Source organism: Dinoponera quadriceps, unplaced genomic scaffold (genome assembly GCF_001313825.1).
Source record: "Dinoponera quadriceps isolate SergipeBrazil2010 unplaced genomic scaffold, ASM131382v1 scaffold5685, whole genome shotgun sequence".
Taxonomy (NCBI): Eukaryota; Metazoa; Arthropoda; class Insecta; order Hymenoptera; family Formicidae; genus Dinoponera; species Dinoponera quadriceps.
Genome location: NW_014560135.1, coordinates 22,698 through 40,866, shown reverse-complemented (window position 1 = coordinate 40,866; position 18,169 = coordinate 22,698). Strand labels below are relative to the sequence as shown.

The 18,169-nt window shown below is 41.1% G+C and overlaps 1 protein-coding gene across 7 annotated transcripts in view; it reads right to left on the bottom strand.

The window, feature by feature from the left end:
* Positions 1-17,960, bottom strand: part of LOC106750641 (leucine-rich repeat protein soc-2 homolog) — a 44,788-nt gene extending 26,828 nt beyond the window's left edge. Inside the window, exons 1-2 of one of the 7 annotated variants that reach the window (XM_014631123.1) lie at positions 17,688-17,960; positions 16,696-17,544 (exon numbers count right to left, since the gene is read on the bottom strand). In XM_014631123.1, the coding sequence (XP_014486609.1) occupies positions 16,696-16,744 (49 nt within the window). In that variant the 5' untranslated portion in view covers positions 16,745-17,544; positions 17,688-17,960. Of the gene's footprint in view, positions 1-16,695 lie in introns of all 7 variants that reach the window. The other 6 variants (XM_014631124.1, XM_014631122.1, XM_014631125.1 and 3 more) reach the window with 6 other exon arrangements.
* Between the last annotated feature and the right edge of the window lie 209 nt (positions 17,961-18,169).

Here is an 18,169-nt window from a genome sequence, read left to right as displayed (position 1 = left end):
AGGGAGAGACTCGCATCGGACAAAAAATTTTCGTTGAAACGCTAACGATTCTTTTGTCTCTAAGTATATCTTAGAGATCGGCATGAAATTTCATTTCATATTTTATACGATCCCCACACTTTACAATGGCTTCAGCCTGAGTAATTGCGAAAAGAGAGAGAGAGAGAGAGAGAGAGAGAGCAGACGACGCGACATTACAAATATTTATGCCATGTTCCCGCGTTTGTTCCACCATCACGATTGCTCACACTGCGGAAAACTGTATCAACATATTGACGTGAACTGTATTGTTTGATTATCTTCATTAATAAATCGTTTTTCTATTATTCATAGAAATTCGTCATCTACGTTCTGAAATGTGGCGAGAAAATCTCGATCATTGACAAATGATTGAAATATTACGTGAGAACGCTCGCAATCTTTCATGCGGAATAAATTTATAGGTGACGTGTCCGTCTCCTTCCTGTCCGATTCTCAATATTATGTCGAAAGATTAAAACGATGTGCGTTATTTCATTAACGGTTTAGTTTAAATCCTCAAGTACATGGTATATTTTTCTATTAACGATGTTCTTTAAATTTCGACGAAAGAAATTAGGGCATTGTACAGATGCGAAAACTACGAGCCGATTTGCTTCCCTCTTGCATAAAAGAAAAGAAATGATTTCCTTTCTACTTTCCTCTTGAAAATAAACGAAAAAATAATCTTATCTAATTAATCCTCTTAGAGTTCGGCAAAAAGTCTCTCGCGTAAATGTCCACAGCATCATTGTGGAATCTTAGAACCAACGTCATATAACCACGATGAATGAGGCAGGTAGTCAAATAAGTCGCATCCAATTAGTCATCGGATCCCTCGTTGGTAAGGTTCCGCGAGGACGTAATTACTCGGGCGCGACTTTCACCCGGCGCGAACAATTGCCATCAAATATTCCGTGAAAACCGCTGTAGCGAGTCGCGGTAAGTTGCTCTCTCGCGAGATACACAGCGAAATACCGCGCGAGCGCAATATTTCACTAACTGTCTGACAAGAGGGTATTGAATATTTTTGTGCGCAACGGCGCGGTGCTCCCCTCTCCTCCTTTGACCGCGTGTAAAAAAATATGATAAACAAGGCGCTTTAAAGCGCAGGAAGAAGCATCTAAATCCTTTAATTAAACGGCTCGCACAAAATCTGCATAAAGCGCGGACGTAATTCACCGCGCGTATAATTATAACTGAACTCGCGTACGGAAAGTAAAGCCGCCTCCTGACTTTACCTGCATAAAAGAGAAGAGGACCGAAATCCCTGAATTTGAAGTTTGAATCCGACGAGATCCCCGGGACAATTGTCCAAAAAATTGGTCCGAAGAGGAAAATCCAACCAAGGCGAATAACATTTTCCGCGAGAGTTCGTATCGTAGCGCGATTCACACGGTGGCTTCATTGTAGCCCCCGTTTATCTTCACAGAGTATCTCGAAAGAAGGACAGCCAAAATTGAAGACGATGCCGAGTGTGTGAATATACTCTCTTGCACAAAATTCAGTGATTTTTCTCGTTATAATGTTTACATGATTTATATCTTTTCTATTTAATAAATAAATTTCGAATAAACTATTGAAATTTTACCGGCGTGAAACTCGTTGCGCGAACCGTACGAAATATTCGACTTGTTTGTTATTTTAACGTTACATTTAATTCGATCGCGAGCGGGTCTCGGGGATCAATTCTTCCGCAGGGAATACATCGCGCCAAACTCGCTGGTAACTCATGCTAAAGATTTTTCGTCAGGGGGCTGCAATCCGCCAAGTAATAAGAACTCAAAGTAACGTAAAAGCGGACTTAAAAAGACGTGACTTTCGAAAAGATGTTGATTTTAACGTTGTTAAGTCGAGTGATTAAAAGTTTGAAAGGAGAAAAGAGTAAAGAGCGGTGAAAGTGGAAGTTATGGGTTCGATGGGAACGGACGGATCGGCTTTTTTCAATTATCCTCCCTTCTGAAAATTCTGCAATCAAATAATCCGAGAGAGATAGCTGGCTAATGCGCGGGTCGTCGTAATTAGCACGGTAAATGAATCCCGTTGCACAAATCAACTTAAATAACATTTGCGATGTAGCATTATTACTGCATTACTGTCTACTTTAAATGGGATAAATATTTTCAAAAGCTCAAATTATACGTGCAGCTAACGATACAATTTATTATTTTGCCGAATGTTATCGTATAATCACGTTTTAAGGATACGAAGCCGCAATCTGTTTGTGAAATGCACTCTGAAAAATATAATTAATTATAAATGAGAGTATTTTTATTTTCGTGAAAAACCTAGAGCATATCGAAATATGGTCGCACGGTCATTTATCAATGATGAAATGTCAAAAAAGAATGGTATGTTTTATGAGTCTGTTATATCCCGACAAAAAATCACGCGTGATATCTCGCTTCGAATGTCACTTCCAATTCGATGATAAACCCGCCGACTTTCGAAGAAACTGCGAAGAGAAAATTTCTTTCTCGATGGACACATAAAAGTAGACATTTCCGAAGGCCAACTGTTTGTTTGTATCTGAACGTCCGAATATACGATAAATTCAGTTGGCGCGACCGACTCAACTTCATTTTTCATCCGATTCGATATTTGTCAAGTGCTTTTTTTTTCTCTTTTATTTGGTAAGCATCACTTTCAGAATTTTTAATTGCTGTGTCATTCTTTTCCAAAGCTACTGTATTTGCAACGTAGAAGAACGATGCATCTTTCCGAGTGCGTGACGCTAGATTGCGCATAAGAATCCAATACGATTAATAAACCGGCGGAGTACGCCGGATAATGAACATACGCTGGGAAAATGCCGGGCAATTAAGATCGCACATTTCCTAGCATTATACAGAGAGAGGCTAGCTCGGACGAGCAAATAAACAAATGCATTGCCAAAGTTGGAGAGTCACCACCACCACTACCCTGTGCGCTCGGGGATGCCGTTCTTCAATTAGCTCGTTACAGCGAGCCCCGATATCGCAATTTCTCCGTTGGCCGTTGAAATATCGCCACGCTTCGAAGATTTTGCCGAGTTCATTCTCCCACTTCCCTTCCTGTCTCTGCTGCAGCGGAATTGCTCGTTCCCCATGAAGTTCTGTAATTGTTAACAGAGATACGCGTACCGACCGACGAGAGCCATTACAGTTAGACATTTATGACGATTGCAGCGCGGGACACGATGTGGCGATATAGCAGTTATTGCACCACCGAGGCGGTCTATTATATTTAGAATATATAGGACGGGCAAATGTTTATATTTCAAATTGCCCAACTGTTTACATTTAATACCCATCGCGACGAAATTTGTGTCCCACTTTATATCGGCTTTTTTTGCGTGTGTATTTTAATTATTGAATTTGATGGATCGATATCGCTGTCGATAACGTTTAATATCATATAATCCTAACGCTACAACACATATGTTTTCATCTCCGCCTTGCTTCTGCATCGCATTAAAAACGAAAGCGATACGAGTTCTCTGTCATCGTTGTGCATTTTCTCCTGTTCATGCTGCATTTTTTATATCATACAAGAAGTACGTTAAAAAAGAAAAGAAGTATTTCTTCCGGATATTTTACGCATGATCTAGACATTCTTGCCATATCTGCGCGCGACAATCTAAATTTCGCTTCACATCCTATCGATATTAAAAGTTAAACGCAGGTCGTAAGTGCAAAAATTTAACCGAGTCTTTACTCGCTTTTGAATCATGACTGGGTGATTCGTGTCGTATCCTTGTAAAATCGTCCAACCAACGTATTCGATATTTCAAACAGCCCATCTCAATTTGTGATTCGGGAGAAAAGGAGGAATATTTTATATTCACGGTGGCGTTTTCCTTTTTTTTTCCCGGTTAAAAAAACCGTAAAAGGGAACGTATCTTTGACATCGACCACCCACGATACAATGTATAACGCGAACATTAATTTTCCGCAACAAGTGGCAAATCTGCGATTACAAAATGGCAATATTTACGCATCGGCTGAACGAACGATAAATCATTAGACTATCGCGTTTCACTGCGACGTTATTTCATAAATTTTCTCCTTTGCAAGCATCAGTCACGCGACAATGTGTATTAAAACTGAATAAATAATTTTCAAGTCGCATCTCGAATTCTCGAAAGATTTTTTCTCACTCTACAGCCGGAGCCCCCTTTCACGAAAGTAACAGTTTCGCTCGAAGGTGATCGCGTTGCGTCTCCGGCAATCGCTCGACGCGTTCCCAATGAACCCTTGACTCGCACAAAGCCCGTCGGATTTGCCAGTGATTTTTCATCCCTTCCTTCCTTCCTACCTATCTATCTTCCATCCTTCCTTTCTTTCTTTCCCCCGAACGCCTCATAAATATTCACGGTTCCGCGAGTGCCGTCGCGCATGTGCGCCCATTATGCCTCGCGCAACCACGAAAAATGAAGCAGGAAGCATCCTCGGCCGAGAGCTTTCGCGCGTACACACGGATGTAAATTAGAGGAGAGCGACGACGATAACGGGATTTCTTCGTCGAATTAATCCTTAAATCTTCACGCCACAAAAAGCTCCAGTCGTTTTTCGCGCTATGCCGCGCGAGCACTTTCGAGAATAAAGCGCTCGAATTTCATGCGACAAATTGGCCAATGTGTGTAACGAGGTCAAGTCGCTCCGCGGACAGGTATTTTCGATTTGTAAGACGATATCTGCAAACGCTCGCCCATCTTTTTAAATAATATCTCTCGAAGATGATGTAATTCGCGATTTACGACATGCTGATTTCTCTACAATGGCTGAGTTTCTATTTTTCTTTCCTCTTTTATTCATTTTTAGTTCAGATTCTCCCCCAACGGTATTGGTTATGGATCATTGATACTCTCGTACTCGTTTTGTGCACAGATGTGTTTCGCAAACGTTAGATAATGGGAGCTGGCGAAGAACAATATTTTCGATATCGTTGAGATCGTATATGGGTAAATAAAAAGAAAAAGCGAAATATATATATGCATACATATCGAATGACAAAATATAAAAATTGTAAGAATAGAATATTCCTTTTTTTCTCATTTACAGGAGTAACGATGTAAATTTACAGAAATATCTATGTAAATTTCCGATAACAAATGGAAGCAAAAACCGTCCGACAAATGAATGAAACCATTCCTGAGCAAAATGAGAATACGGAAATATTATCAGTAGAGACGCTTTAATATAACTTTTATACAAAGCACCATTCCGTGTTATATTGCGCTGAATCATCGAATATTATTTAACAAAAGATATAATTTGAAGCTGCAATCTGTCCTACAAATATATTTGATATAATATCGAATTCACACACGATGCATGTAACATTTGCACTTGTAAGAAATGAAACGGTCCACGGCTTAGCGAACAATTTTCCTCAACAGTTATAGAAAATTTCAAATAGAATTTGTTTTACGCCAAAACTGTAACGTCGAGAATATTCGCATGAATTTCTAAATATGAATTAATTACAATATATAGTATTAAAAATTACCTTCTGTTGACAAACGCCAACGGCAAGATTTTCACGATAAGATATGCGTGCGTGAAACATAATAAATTGACAACATTACACATTGTGCGTCTTCAGTGACTTTCGACAATTATTTACAAAAACACAGTAATCTCATTCCTATTACCAGCGCCGCTGTTGAATAGCGATACTTTGGAGAAAGTTTAACGGGATCTCGAAGGGTTTTTCACGAGTTTAGATGATAACTCCGGTCAGCCCATTTGAGTAAGTTGAAAGTTATGCGCCGGTAGATGCGCACACAGCCAGGTGGGTACCAGGTGGAAACTGGATCCAGATGGCCGGATATCTTGAAAGTGTGCGCGGAAATTCCCATGCTTTCACGCGCACACACACGTGTGGGCTTACTATTCGACCCGAAAGTTAGTCGTCGAGCGAACTGCTTGCGTGACTCGCGCGCTCCTTTCGCACCAAACTGCATCGCGCGAAACGCAATGTTTATAGGTATGCTCATAAAAAGAAAAGAAATGACCGAAGGTGACACTTCGATTGTCGACGAGTTTTCTTTCGTCCCACATCGGTGAATTTATCCCAAGAGATTCAACCAAACTATTTCAGGGTCGAGTAAGTTTGCATTTCTGCGAAGAACCGACCGCAAAGTATTCGCGTGTTATTTTATTTTTCTATTTTGAGTCGGTAAAGTGTATGGAACAATGTATATTTAATCTCTCGATAGTTTTATCACTAATTCCTCTTTTAAAGTCTCTAAATATGATTCGAACAAAGTTATCGTTCGACAAAAAAGTGTTATGTAGAAAGAAGGATTTCACCGGAAAGCCACAGTAGGGAAAGTGTGCATTTTCTTACGGAGAAATAGATTCTCAAAGATACTAGACCGGCGTAACTTTTTTTTTCTTTTCAGACGAAAATTCAAACGAGAATTTGTACGAAAGAAGATATATCGACGGATAACGCAACTATGCAGTCGAGTCGCGCTCCTTCTAACCGTTGTTTTTCTTAAGAGGAGTCAGAGAAAAAAGTCTCATACGGTTTAAAGCCGCTATCATATTTTGCCAGGCGGCATTCTCACCGCGATCTTTCCGCGGTTATTACGAATAATATCGCAGCGATAGATACACGACGCGCGAAACGAAATCGTAGATCCCGAAGCTCGTCCCAGTGCAGTCAGCGAAAAAATATTAGATATTGGATCGCACCGCGTGCATATTCCTCCCGCGCGTCGATCGTAGATTGTGGGGCTTTTATGCCGTTTTGAATATAAATTCGTAATATCGCAGGAAAAATTGAAATTGCCACGTTAATATCTTCCTTTTTTCCTTTGTCTTGATTAAGTCGCAACTTACGAATAAGTGATTTCATTCTCTTCCCTTCTCGCGCGAAATAGCTCGCACTCGAGAGATCGTTTGTTGTTCGCGCCTCACATATGCCGATATAAGCTTTATATAGAAAAAAAGGGTTACATTTTTATTTTGGGAGCTATAGTGGACAGCTTAAAACGGGCTATCTCGTGTCGACGAAAAATTGCATTTTTGATATTTCGGCGCTCCAATATCTCTGCGTGTATATGGAGAGTGGCATGTAACTACAATTAAGTGCACACATTGGAAGAGATATGCAAAAAGTATAAAATTTGCACGACTGCGCGTGCCGCGGTGGATCGTTTTACTGGTTGAAATATCACAAATTTAGTTTGGAGACAGCAATCAATGCGCTTTTCTGGACGCTCATAGCAAAACTGCGATTGCAAAGCAATCAGTGTGCGATCAAAACCCGCTGAAAAGAGTTTGCGCGATGAAATATTTAAAATTACATGAAGAACGCGACATCTTTTTTCACATTTTTATTACATATTTTATAAAATACAGAGATGGATGGAAAACCAGTTAGATGGACAGATAGACTCCTGTGTAACTATTATGTGCACTGGAAAGGCTTCATTGTTTACATTCGCGCAATAGAATATTCTCGTCTGCGATATTAGTATCATTATCGCAAGTAAAAGGTCGTATCTTATCAAGAACCGTATTAACTTATTCGCGTTTTCAAATATCGAAGGTAAAGAATTCTAAAAGCTCGTTCAATGCACCTGACGTTGTCGACAAGCCAGGATGTAACACTTCATATGACGGAACTGTTAATTAAAAGTTTCTAATCTAATTTAGCCTCGTTCGTTGGAGAGAGAGAGAGAGAGTTGAAATTCGCCGTTATCACAAGTATGGCGTTATCGGCGGACAGAAAAATTCATTTCTGTTCCGTTATCGTATTAATTAGTCCTTTGTGATAATCTGCTAAATAGCGGCTCTAGCCGCGCTTCCAGGTCAAGAAGGGAGCATTAAATACAAGTACGCTCGAGAGCTAATTTGGGGTAGAAAACGAGTCACGTTCTCGCGTTTACATCGGAAACGACCGTCGGCTGTGCCTGAGATTTTTTAATTAGATTCGTATCTGCATTAAGCGGCCTCAAATTGCACGTTAACGGCCGGTTTTGTCCGTCGGAAAAACGGTTAATTAATTAGAGGAGTGTCGCGGAACGGATGTGTACCTTTACCGGATAAATAATAATTAGGTCGCGAAGCCGTGTTAACAGGTACTATCCGTTACGGATTATGCGGTCGTTATTTCGAGAGGAGAGAGGGAAACATTGTTATGTGTGTCGGAAAGCTGCCGCGGACGGTGCGTAGCAGCCAAGCGTATCGCTTTTCCTGCGAATAAATTCGTCGGATACACCCCGCGCATCTCCTCGCGCACAGCAATACCTCTCTGTGTGCAAATTTTACGATCTGTAACGCTGCGTTCAAGAGCATTATTAAGTCCAACAACTTGGAAATAAGCAAATCGCCTCAACATTAACGTGCGATAAAGAGCATCGATCGGCGATAAGGCGCACTTTCTTAGATTCTAACGATCGCGAGAGCATGCCTCCATTTTCTGCAAAAATGCGGGAAACGATCCCAACGGGGGTATCTTATCGGACGACATTAACGCTCATTAACATCTATCGTGCATTTTTAATAGCAACCCAGATCGCCTAGAGAGGTGAAACATACCAGGAATAATAACGAACGAACGCGACTTGATATTGCATTACCGGGGCTACCCTCGGCTATTGTGACGCATTCCCTCTCCTATTATGAATTAGCAACTTTTCAAGAGTGTCCACATTGTCTTCCCCCGGGAAAGCTTCGTGGCTTGTACTTTGCATTTTCATTGATCACGCGCAAACTTCCGGAGAAGTCGTCGACTATAATCGTTTAAGCGCGATCAAGTTTAGCGTATTTTGAAATTTTAAGCCAAATTTGTGCTAAATGCGGCATGAGGCCGCAAACCGCCAATGAAGGATCGTACTTGGAGTCGAGCTGCGCGCCAGCTTAATTCAAACGCGCGCATTCGAGAGTATTAAATTTACGGCTTTTCCAAAATCCGCTCGTAACTCTCATTACAACCTCTCCGTTTTAACGGCATTCGCGCTTATAATGGTAAACGTAAACGTTTTTATTGCTCGATATATACGTCACTGCTGACGAAATTAATTTTATACTTATCTATTATATGCGTACTTTTGCTTTTAAAGGACAAATTTACGCGAAAGCTGCTCGGTGTGCGCGAAAAAATGTCATATATCGCACTCGATTAATCGCACAGCAATATGTATACACAATGCGTTTTACATTTCGGTATTTTCTCGGAATATCGTGATAAAAAGTAGTCAAGATAAGATAAAGTTACGAATTGCTGGAATGCCAGTCTCGACGTAACTTTGTAACACCAGTGTTTGTGCGCGTTTCGGAAACATTTCCGATTCTTCACACTTGAAATTCATTACGGCGAAATAAATTTCGCGCTAATTTACGCGCAGTAATTAGCGACGCGAAAACTCGGGATGATACGGTCGTAATTAAACACCGGTAAAAGGCTACACACCGCATTATATCTCATCATCGCCCGCGAAACCCGCTTAATGTTAATTTCAAATTAACGTAATACCGATGTTTATTTTTCGCTTCTGCAACGGAAGCGCGTTTATAACGGGTCTCATTTTAATAGATTACGCAACGGCTAACAAATTTCGTGGATTCGCAATTCCCTCCGAATTGCGAGGTAGAATAGATTACGTCCTCTCTCTCTCTCTCTCTGCCGAAAGATCCGTTATATATCTATTCATAATCTCGCGTTTAGCGTCAAGTATTATTTAATCTGATGCAAACATTCGATATTAAAATTGCATACTTTGTTACACCAAAAGATTTGCAATATGCTCAAATATAGATCAATGTGCATACAAATGTTTTCAATTTCAAAATATAGCTTAAAGAACAAAAAGAAACATGAAATAAAAATAAACGTATAATTGTTCGATGTATTACCGTTTGGGATTAATAGCAATCAAGAGTTTTGTTTCAACATACGTATAGTGAATTCAAAACACAAATTTATAAAGCTAATTTAATCGCGAGATGAAAAGCGATTTAATTACATTAAAAAGCAATAATGGTATAACGCATTCGGTAATCCGTAATAAAAGTGTATTTTTTTACGTTCGAATAACCGATTAAATTTTTGTTCTTGTTATGTTTCGCGCTAACACGATATCTGGTATCGTCGTGTAACTTGAATGAACTTTGCAAAATTTACACTTAGCAAATGCACAAAACTGCTTGAACGTTTAAAGGCGAAAGAAAGTCGCCGGCTTTCTACAGTGACAAGAATTACGCTGTCATGCCGCATCGATATGGGATTACGTTGCAAAGAAACGTGAGAAAGTACAGCGCACTTTGTCAATAAAGCGTCGAAGATAATCGAAAGCTTACTTATCCACGTGACTCGAAATCTCGTTCCACTTCTGCCGATAGGGGCGACGTCCGAACGCGCTACTACTTTATCGCAAGGCCGCTTGAATTTTGCCTTAATTTTGAGACGTTAAAGCTATTGCCGCGACCAGGGCCTCTATTATTTGCATTAATTTACATCGATTTATTATCGCAGGAAATACCATTTCCTGTTCCCGCCCCAACCAACTTCACTGTTTCAACTAGAAGCTAGGGATGATGAAATGTTCGTGAAATGATATGATAAGACGGAAGATAAATGTTTCGACTATGTAAAGTTATTAGTATCTTCCCTCAGTCACTGACTGTTCTCAATCTCATATNTAAAAAAAAAAAAAAAAAAAAAAATGAAATAATAGAATCTCTCTCTCTCTCTTTCGTGTTTCTATATTTGCACTAGCTATTCGTAAGCCACGAAATTTTACCTCGAGACAGATGACAGCCGCGAGAGATGGCCCATTTCAGGAGCCACCTTGCCATCCGTTCGTTGAGGTTATCTATAACTCACTCCGCGAATTGTGCTCGCTACACTTGGAAGAAAAATGCTCCACCGTACGTGTTTACGCAGCATCAGCTGTTCGCGCCGAGTTCTAAAGGAATCGCTATCGATCGCTCATGTCCACGCGCGCGATTAAACATATGACGAGCGATACTTTCGCGATTACCAGCAGCTATTAGCGGGTCTTTCTGCCGCACAACTATCCCAGTGAGTTACCTTTATCTCCGTTATCGACTCTTCCCAGCGATCGCGTTTTAGTACGTAACGCGCCGCCCGATAAAGAGCTAAAGATTGCGACGCGACAAGATCCATAAACTTGAGTATGTAATATTGATGAAGCAAAGCCGCACCAATATTATTCGTGTCGTCGTCGAGTAGTTCCTTTGATCGCGAGGACGCGCTGCTCTCTAGAACGTGCATCGGCGGGCAAATACGTGAGCGATGGACAAGTCGACTCCACACCGTCGATGTACCCCCCCCCCTTTCTATCTCTAGGCGCCACATATATATCTTTGGTAAAAAGTTTTTTAATATTCTTCCGCTCTCTCTTTTCACGCCGATAGAAATACCTCCGCGAGAAATGTCCCTGTTATTACAAGAAGAAGAAGCATCCGAGGACGCTACTTTTTTCTCTCAGATCATAATCCCTTATATTTTCTTTATAATTAATTCCTAATGTGCAAAGGAAAATGCTATTGCGCGCGGAATGCGATGTTTATCCACGGTGAAATTAAATCGCGTATCTTGAACGTGGGACTCCCTCTAGGGAAGACGATCGTATCGCGAGTATTTTTAGCTCGATTGAAAACGTTATGGAACGCAGAAAAGAGCACAGAATGAAAGAAGAATGCGTTTCACCTCGGTGCGAAGTATACAAATTTTTATCCATTGATTGCAAACGGATTAATTAAATTCCTCGCTGAGATAATAATAAAAGATTAAATTCACAGGATGCTACAACTGGATGTAGAACTCGATCGCATTCTCTTTCGCTATTTTCTCCCAATTTTTTTCCTCCTTTTTTACTACAAGAATCAATAAAAATGCGTCGATGAGTAATCGCCAATTAAATAAAAATTATGGTAGACCTCGCGCCGCGTTTCAATAATTTACCTACTAACGGCACGTAGACAACGGTCTAGTTTCCGCCTCGTTTGTTCAACAGATAAAACTGAGGAGTAAAATTTCGAGTAAAGGGAGAGAGAGACGTCCTCTCGTCTCCATTAGATTCAAATTTCCGTGTTAAAAGTGATTCGGTTTCTCCTCGCTGCATATCGCCAAATTAGTTTCTAACTAGTATTTCATCGTACAACAAAGAAGAGGTGTATGTCCGCGAGGGGAAAAAATGCATCGACGATTGTGAAAATTCCGACGATCAGGATGCGAGCGATTTTCGCGTTAAAAAGTGAATACGATAATTTTGCTTCGATTCGTCATATTCGGTGCGTTATCTGAATCCCGCGATACGTCCTATTATTCACCGAGTACCGAATAACTCATTTATTGAGTAGGGGGAGAGTGACCCCGCGTGGGGTTCTTCCGGTCGGACTTTTCATCGCTTTATCGATTTCATAAGAAAATAATAAAGAGACCGAGATACGATCAGATACGGGTGATATCGTATCCCGATAGCGCGCCAAATGACACGTTAAGTGACATGCTCGCGCAGATTACAGGTATTTCGCGAGAAAAATGAAAAAGAAAGTCGGAGAGAGTAGGATCGCATGCAAACTGGGGCTTAATTTGTTCGTTAGCGCGCGCCCACTGAAGAAAAGTTAAATTAAACCGGCGGAGATTTTGCGGCTAACTTCGCCCGCCGACGATCTACCTGTGTACGTCCCTAAAGCGTAGCTCGCGCGCGACCCGTTGTTCACACCCTCATCGGAACGATGAAAAAAATTCCTTCGTACGCACGCCCGAGTTACAAAGTGCTAACGTGCAGAGATGCTTCATTACAGCGATATTTACGAAACTATCGTGCGATGTATCGAATATTCTTCGTCAAGTCGACTGAAACCAAAATCACCTCTATATTTGTGTAGAATTCTGACCTGAACACTTCGGCGCTTATCCCTTTCAGCGAAAAGGGTGATAATACACGCGGGATTCTCGGTAAGCCTCGAGAATGTTTTAGCGCCGAAAATAATTAAACACCGAAGAAAATGTGCACGGAGAACGCGCGATATTTCGCGGCGTATAACAGTCTCGGTGAAATGGAAAAACGTCGAAGTGGAACTCGGCATTAAGACACAACTCGTATACGTTCCACGGTAACCCACAAAGAGCCGCTCCTAGAACGTTCCCTCAAAGAAAACCTTCGATAAGAGAAACGATCGCGTTGCACAATACGGCGAAAGCAATTATTGCCGCCGCGCTCGTTCGTGAACGGAAAAGCAAACGACGCCGCGCGAACAGGAGTCGCTCGCAAGCGAGATGACGCGATGACCGTGACGCGATTTCGACGCGTTAACACGTTGCCTCTGTGAGCGAGCATTCGAATTTCAGCTGAATGCAATTCTTTTAACCGGCCGGTCGTTTCTGCTCACGGGGTGGCGTCAATGTTGAAAACGTTGACCGTACAACGAAGTTAAGATCACCGTCTTACCTAAATAAATCATCCTGTGTGCACACACATACATACATGTGTGTGGTCGGAAGAAAAGACAGCTATTCGTTTTAAGCCGAGATAGAATATACTGGAGCAACGACGCGCACGTTTCGTTTTCTACCTGTGCGCCGGTTTACGTCCTGTAACTCTGACAAATATTTACACTTACAACTTCACGAGTGTATTCTTAGGACTTCAGACTTTTGGAATATGGAAAAAAAGAAAAATAAAATTTTCCAACAAGGGTTGGACATTCAGCACCACGCTTGCTACTAAAGACTTTCCGAATGACATTTCTTTATTTCATTTCATCGAACTTTTGATACTCGGTTCCAACTCTCTGTATTCTTCACGTGTAACCTTGACAGTAATATCTTAATAACAGCATATTAAAAAAAAAAAAAAAAAAAAAAAACATGAGAACACTAATCAAATGAAAATTTGAGCGATTCGCTATTTAATGGTATATCTGATTTCGCCATAATTTCCCGACATTTCCTTACTTATTACGTAAAATGTACGTTACTTGCACGAGATATTTCATCCATTTCAAAACTTTTATCGCTATCTAATTAACATATTCGATCGTACGTTAAACATCGTATTACTGACATGTTATATCTTTGCTGTAGTTCCCAAATTGTGTCATTTCGAACAAAAGCAAAGATAAAGTTTTGCGATTGCAAAATTTGTAAATAATTACATTTTTATCCTGAAGGAGGACCAAATTGAAATGATAAAATAAACGGGTAGAAAAGAGACATTACGAAAGCATTAAATGCATCAAAAGCCACAATAAGATGTGTCGATTAATTTCCGTCGCGTTTTATGGTTGTTCATGCCCAGAAAACTAGGCAACGCGCAAGGATCGTCACATTTAACCGTGACGCAACGAAGTAAGCTTTAATTATCATGCATTACCTGTATTATCTATCAATTACGCGAACGTAGAAATTGTTCCTAGCGGCGCATGACCCCGTCTTTCCACATACAACGAAAGGTCATTCGGCAAGCGAAAAATCGCGTTAGGAAATCCTTAGCCCTTTTTCTAATTATAAGCGCACGCTGTGTGTTTTCGCAAGAAATATTAACGAATAACACGACCGCTCGCTAGTAAAAAGAAATTGTCACGAAATGACCGTTCTGTTTAACGTTCGCGATTTTATGGCTGCACAGTGCCGGATCGTAGCTTTTCCAATTTTCTGCGCGGCGAATAACCAATTTCGCGACAGTAGTCCATCGTGACACTTTTCAAGGAATAGTAACAAAATAAATATACTAGATCGATTGAACGATTAACTCAGACACACTATTTCAAAAATCACATCTTCGCTATTTTGCTATCATCGTTGTTTTTCTCCTTGAGCTGTTGAAATTTAAAGTAAAAATCGAAAAAAAAAAACATTTCGTTAGAATTGACTGGAGAAAAATTGAGTTGCCAATATAGTAATATGTTAAATTCATACCTTCCCAGACCTGTTCGTTAAATTCAAATCCAAAATTGGAACTGAGGGTAGACCATCTTTAGGAGAAACATATATCACTTGATCACCCTGTATTTATATCTAATGTAATGAAAATTAACTTGATGATTAGAAAGTGATTTAACTAAATTGCTATAAATAAGTAAAGAAGATTCGTCATGAATCATAGATATAATGCAATGACGCGGCTTATAAATAAAATACGTTTCGCGTAAAGTATAGCCCGGCTGTCGCTAATTGTATTAAATAATTCAAGCGACCAAGTTTCGTCGCGAAAGTCGGATTTTTCTCTTGAGCACGAATTCAGGTGAAAAAACCCAACGTTGCCGTGCAGCTTTTAGTTTATGTTCGTGCTAATGGTTTATTGACGCGACCGACGCGTTCAAGTTTCGACGTTTCCACAGTGTAAGAAGATTACAACGTAACTTCGCTCCGAAGTCGGCAGGCACGTCATCTCGGCGCACTTCCATCGACTTCGCGATAGAGATACGCAACGGTTGACGCAATCTTGTTACACCGGTGAAAACAATTCCAGGTATTTCGTATCTCCGGAATAAGATCGTGTGTCGGAACATTCAGTTTACGAAATCATCGGAATTCAAGTACATTCGTTTCTGTAATACCNGGGGGGGGGGGGGGGAAATAATGATCTCACAAAGAGTGCGTCAGCACAAGCTGTTGTACTACAAAATACAAGAATATATCCCCCTCCCTTCCAGTTTTTGAGATTGATTTATTTTTAGAGGTAACGTTATCGAGCTATCGGCAACGGATATATTTCGAAAAAATATTATCCCATGTTTTATCAATTTATGCATCACTGTTACAAGATATGTGATAAAATCATACTGCCAAAAGTCGTGTACCATCTTTCAGCAGTATAATCGAGATTTCACTGTATTATTAATTGCTCTCGTGAATTGTTCGTCAAATGTTCCGGTTTTAGAGTACTGGCACATTTCTGAGTTTCGCCAGCCTCATTCCGAAGACGCGATTTATCAGCGGTGAAGACAGCGATCCTGAATTTCCATTTAATCATACGAGTTGTACACGTTGCACACTATTTTTCTTATCTCTTCAAGAGACGCATGCTTTCATCCTATCTGTTTGAAAGAATTTGTTCGGAAGAAACAGAGATTCATAAAATTCAGTTAAACGTACGTATGTGTGTGTGTGTGTGTGTGCAAGATTTGGACTCGAATCTCATTTCGTTGATTTCTCAACGTAATTTGTACACTTGATTCGTACATTTGAAAAATTGATTAATTTATCATTTCTTAACCATCACCAGGCAAACACAATTTCTAACAGTGCATAGAATCATTTCCAATTGTGCATACGTACGCGTTTAATCTATTTATTATTTATGACATGCATCCGCAGCACAGATGTTCACGCGCGTATTTACAAACGATCCAGTATCAGTTATTCATCTGGTTATAAATATCTCGGAAAGTACTTACGTCAACATCTTATTTGAATCTCAAAACGACTCCTAATTCAGCAACGTATTGTCATACTATGTTACCGGCGAAGGTCACCGTGTAATCTCTCCAAATACGATAAAATTACCGCGTACGCAGGGATGTTCGAGGTAAGTCGATTTGATTTTTCGTTATCAATACGTGCAATAATTGGCAAATAATGTAATAACACCGTGTAGTTCACGCGATAACTAGCCTATTTACGAAGAAATCGTTCATCCGAAAATTTCGGGCGCGATGTGAAATCCATCGGAAAAAATGGCGGCTAGATCTTTGTTAGGACACTGACCTATTCCGCTGGCAGGCCATCGTTTCCAGGAAATTCCAAAGGGCCGCATGGTCCGTTATGGCCGTGAAGAGAACCGAAACAACGCACCGGTCCGACTGGTTAGCTCGCTGCTGGTTTTACATGAACAGCAGCTGTCGAGCTACAGGCTGCCACCGATCCCGCGCGATTTCACCATTGTAATTTTCCAGATATCACGCGCACACCATCGGTGAGAAATTCTTAGAACGCACTGTTGTCGTCACTGAGACTTTTCCTCGTAGAGTGAGCGAACGAGCGAGCGAACGGGAACATGCGTCACGCGCGCCACCGAACGGTGAATCGTCCTGTAGCTCGCGCGATCCCTCTTCCTGAACCTGTTCAAGGGCAGACGTCGTAAAAAAGGACGCTCAGCCCACCGAGTTTAGTGTTTTTCTACCGATATCATTCTCTTTACAAAAGTGATGTTTTCTTCGAGACCTTTATTTACCGAGAAAGATTCACTACACTCACTGGAAATATCTCCCGGACGATTTTATTCGAAAAGACGCCCGAGAAGCAAATTTTGTTTTCCCGGGAAGGAAAGTTGGCAACGCCGAGTTTACGGAAACGAAACCCAGAGAAGAGTTGCCCGACTGCAGCTTACGAACGCGAGAAGTTGAAAATTAAATTCCCGCGAAATTTCGTAATCGATTTCAGGCCGATTGATATATCCACCGGCGAAAACTGATTCTCGGCCAAAGTTTGCGATCAGAAATCGATCGATTTGCGAGAATTGGCTTCGTGCCAAGCCGATAATCGCGAATCAATCTCTCGTTATATAAAGAGAACGGTTGAGTCAGGTTCTCAGATGACTTGGGTGATAAAGTCTGTCTGGAATATATTTCGTACAAGTTGTCGGTGCTTTGCAAAAAAGATTGGTCAAAACGCTTTGCGAAACGAAACTTCTTGAAATCACCGAACCGAGGCGAAATTTCAACGAGCGGCATTCACAAAAGGATACGTCGCATACACACCGACGATTCGTGGAGGAAGAGGTTAAATCGCCGCCGTCACTATTCCCAGCCGAGATGAATGGTTCGCTACGAGAAAAACACGATTCACCTACCGCTGATGAAACGTGTCACTCGCGGAATCTCGCGCAAAGCTGCGCGACCTTCCTCGCACGATACGACGCGCGCACTGTTTACCTCCCGATCTCGTCGCGGAGAAAGAACAGCGAGACGATGAAGCTCGGCGAATAGAAACGAACGAACGAACGTTCGCCCGCCTGAAGTTGCCCCGACGAAGTCCCGCGTTCAACTGCGCGACTCGCCGCTACGCGCGCTCTTCACCCCTTGGTATCGAGGCCACCGCTGGGACCCTCTCATCGCGCGTCCTTCCAGATTGTTCGTCTCTTTCTCTACCCTCTGTTCGTCGATCTCTTCGCGTTCGTTGTTTAGTAACGAACGGAAAGAAGTACGTTCTGATTAATGCAATCCTACAAAAATTAACTTGT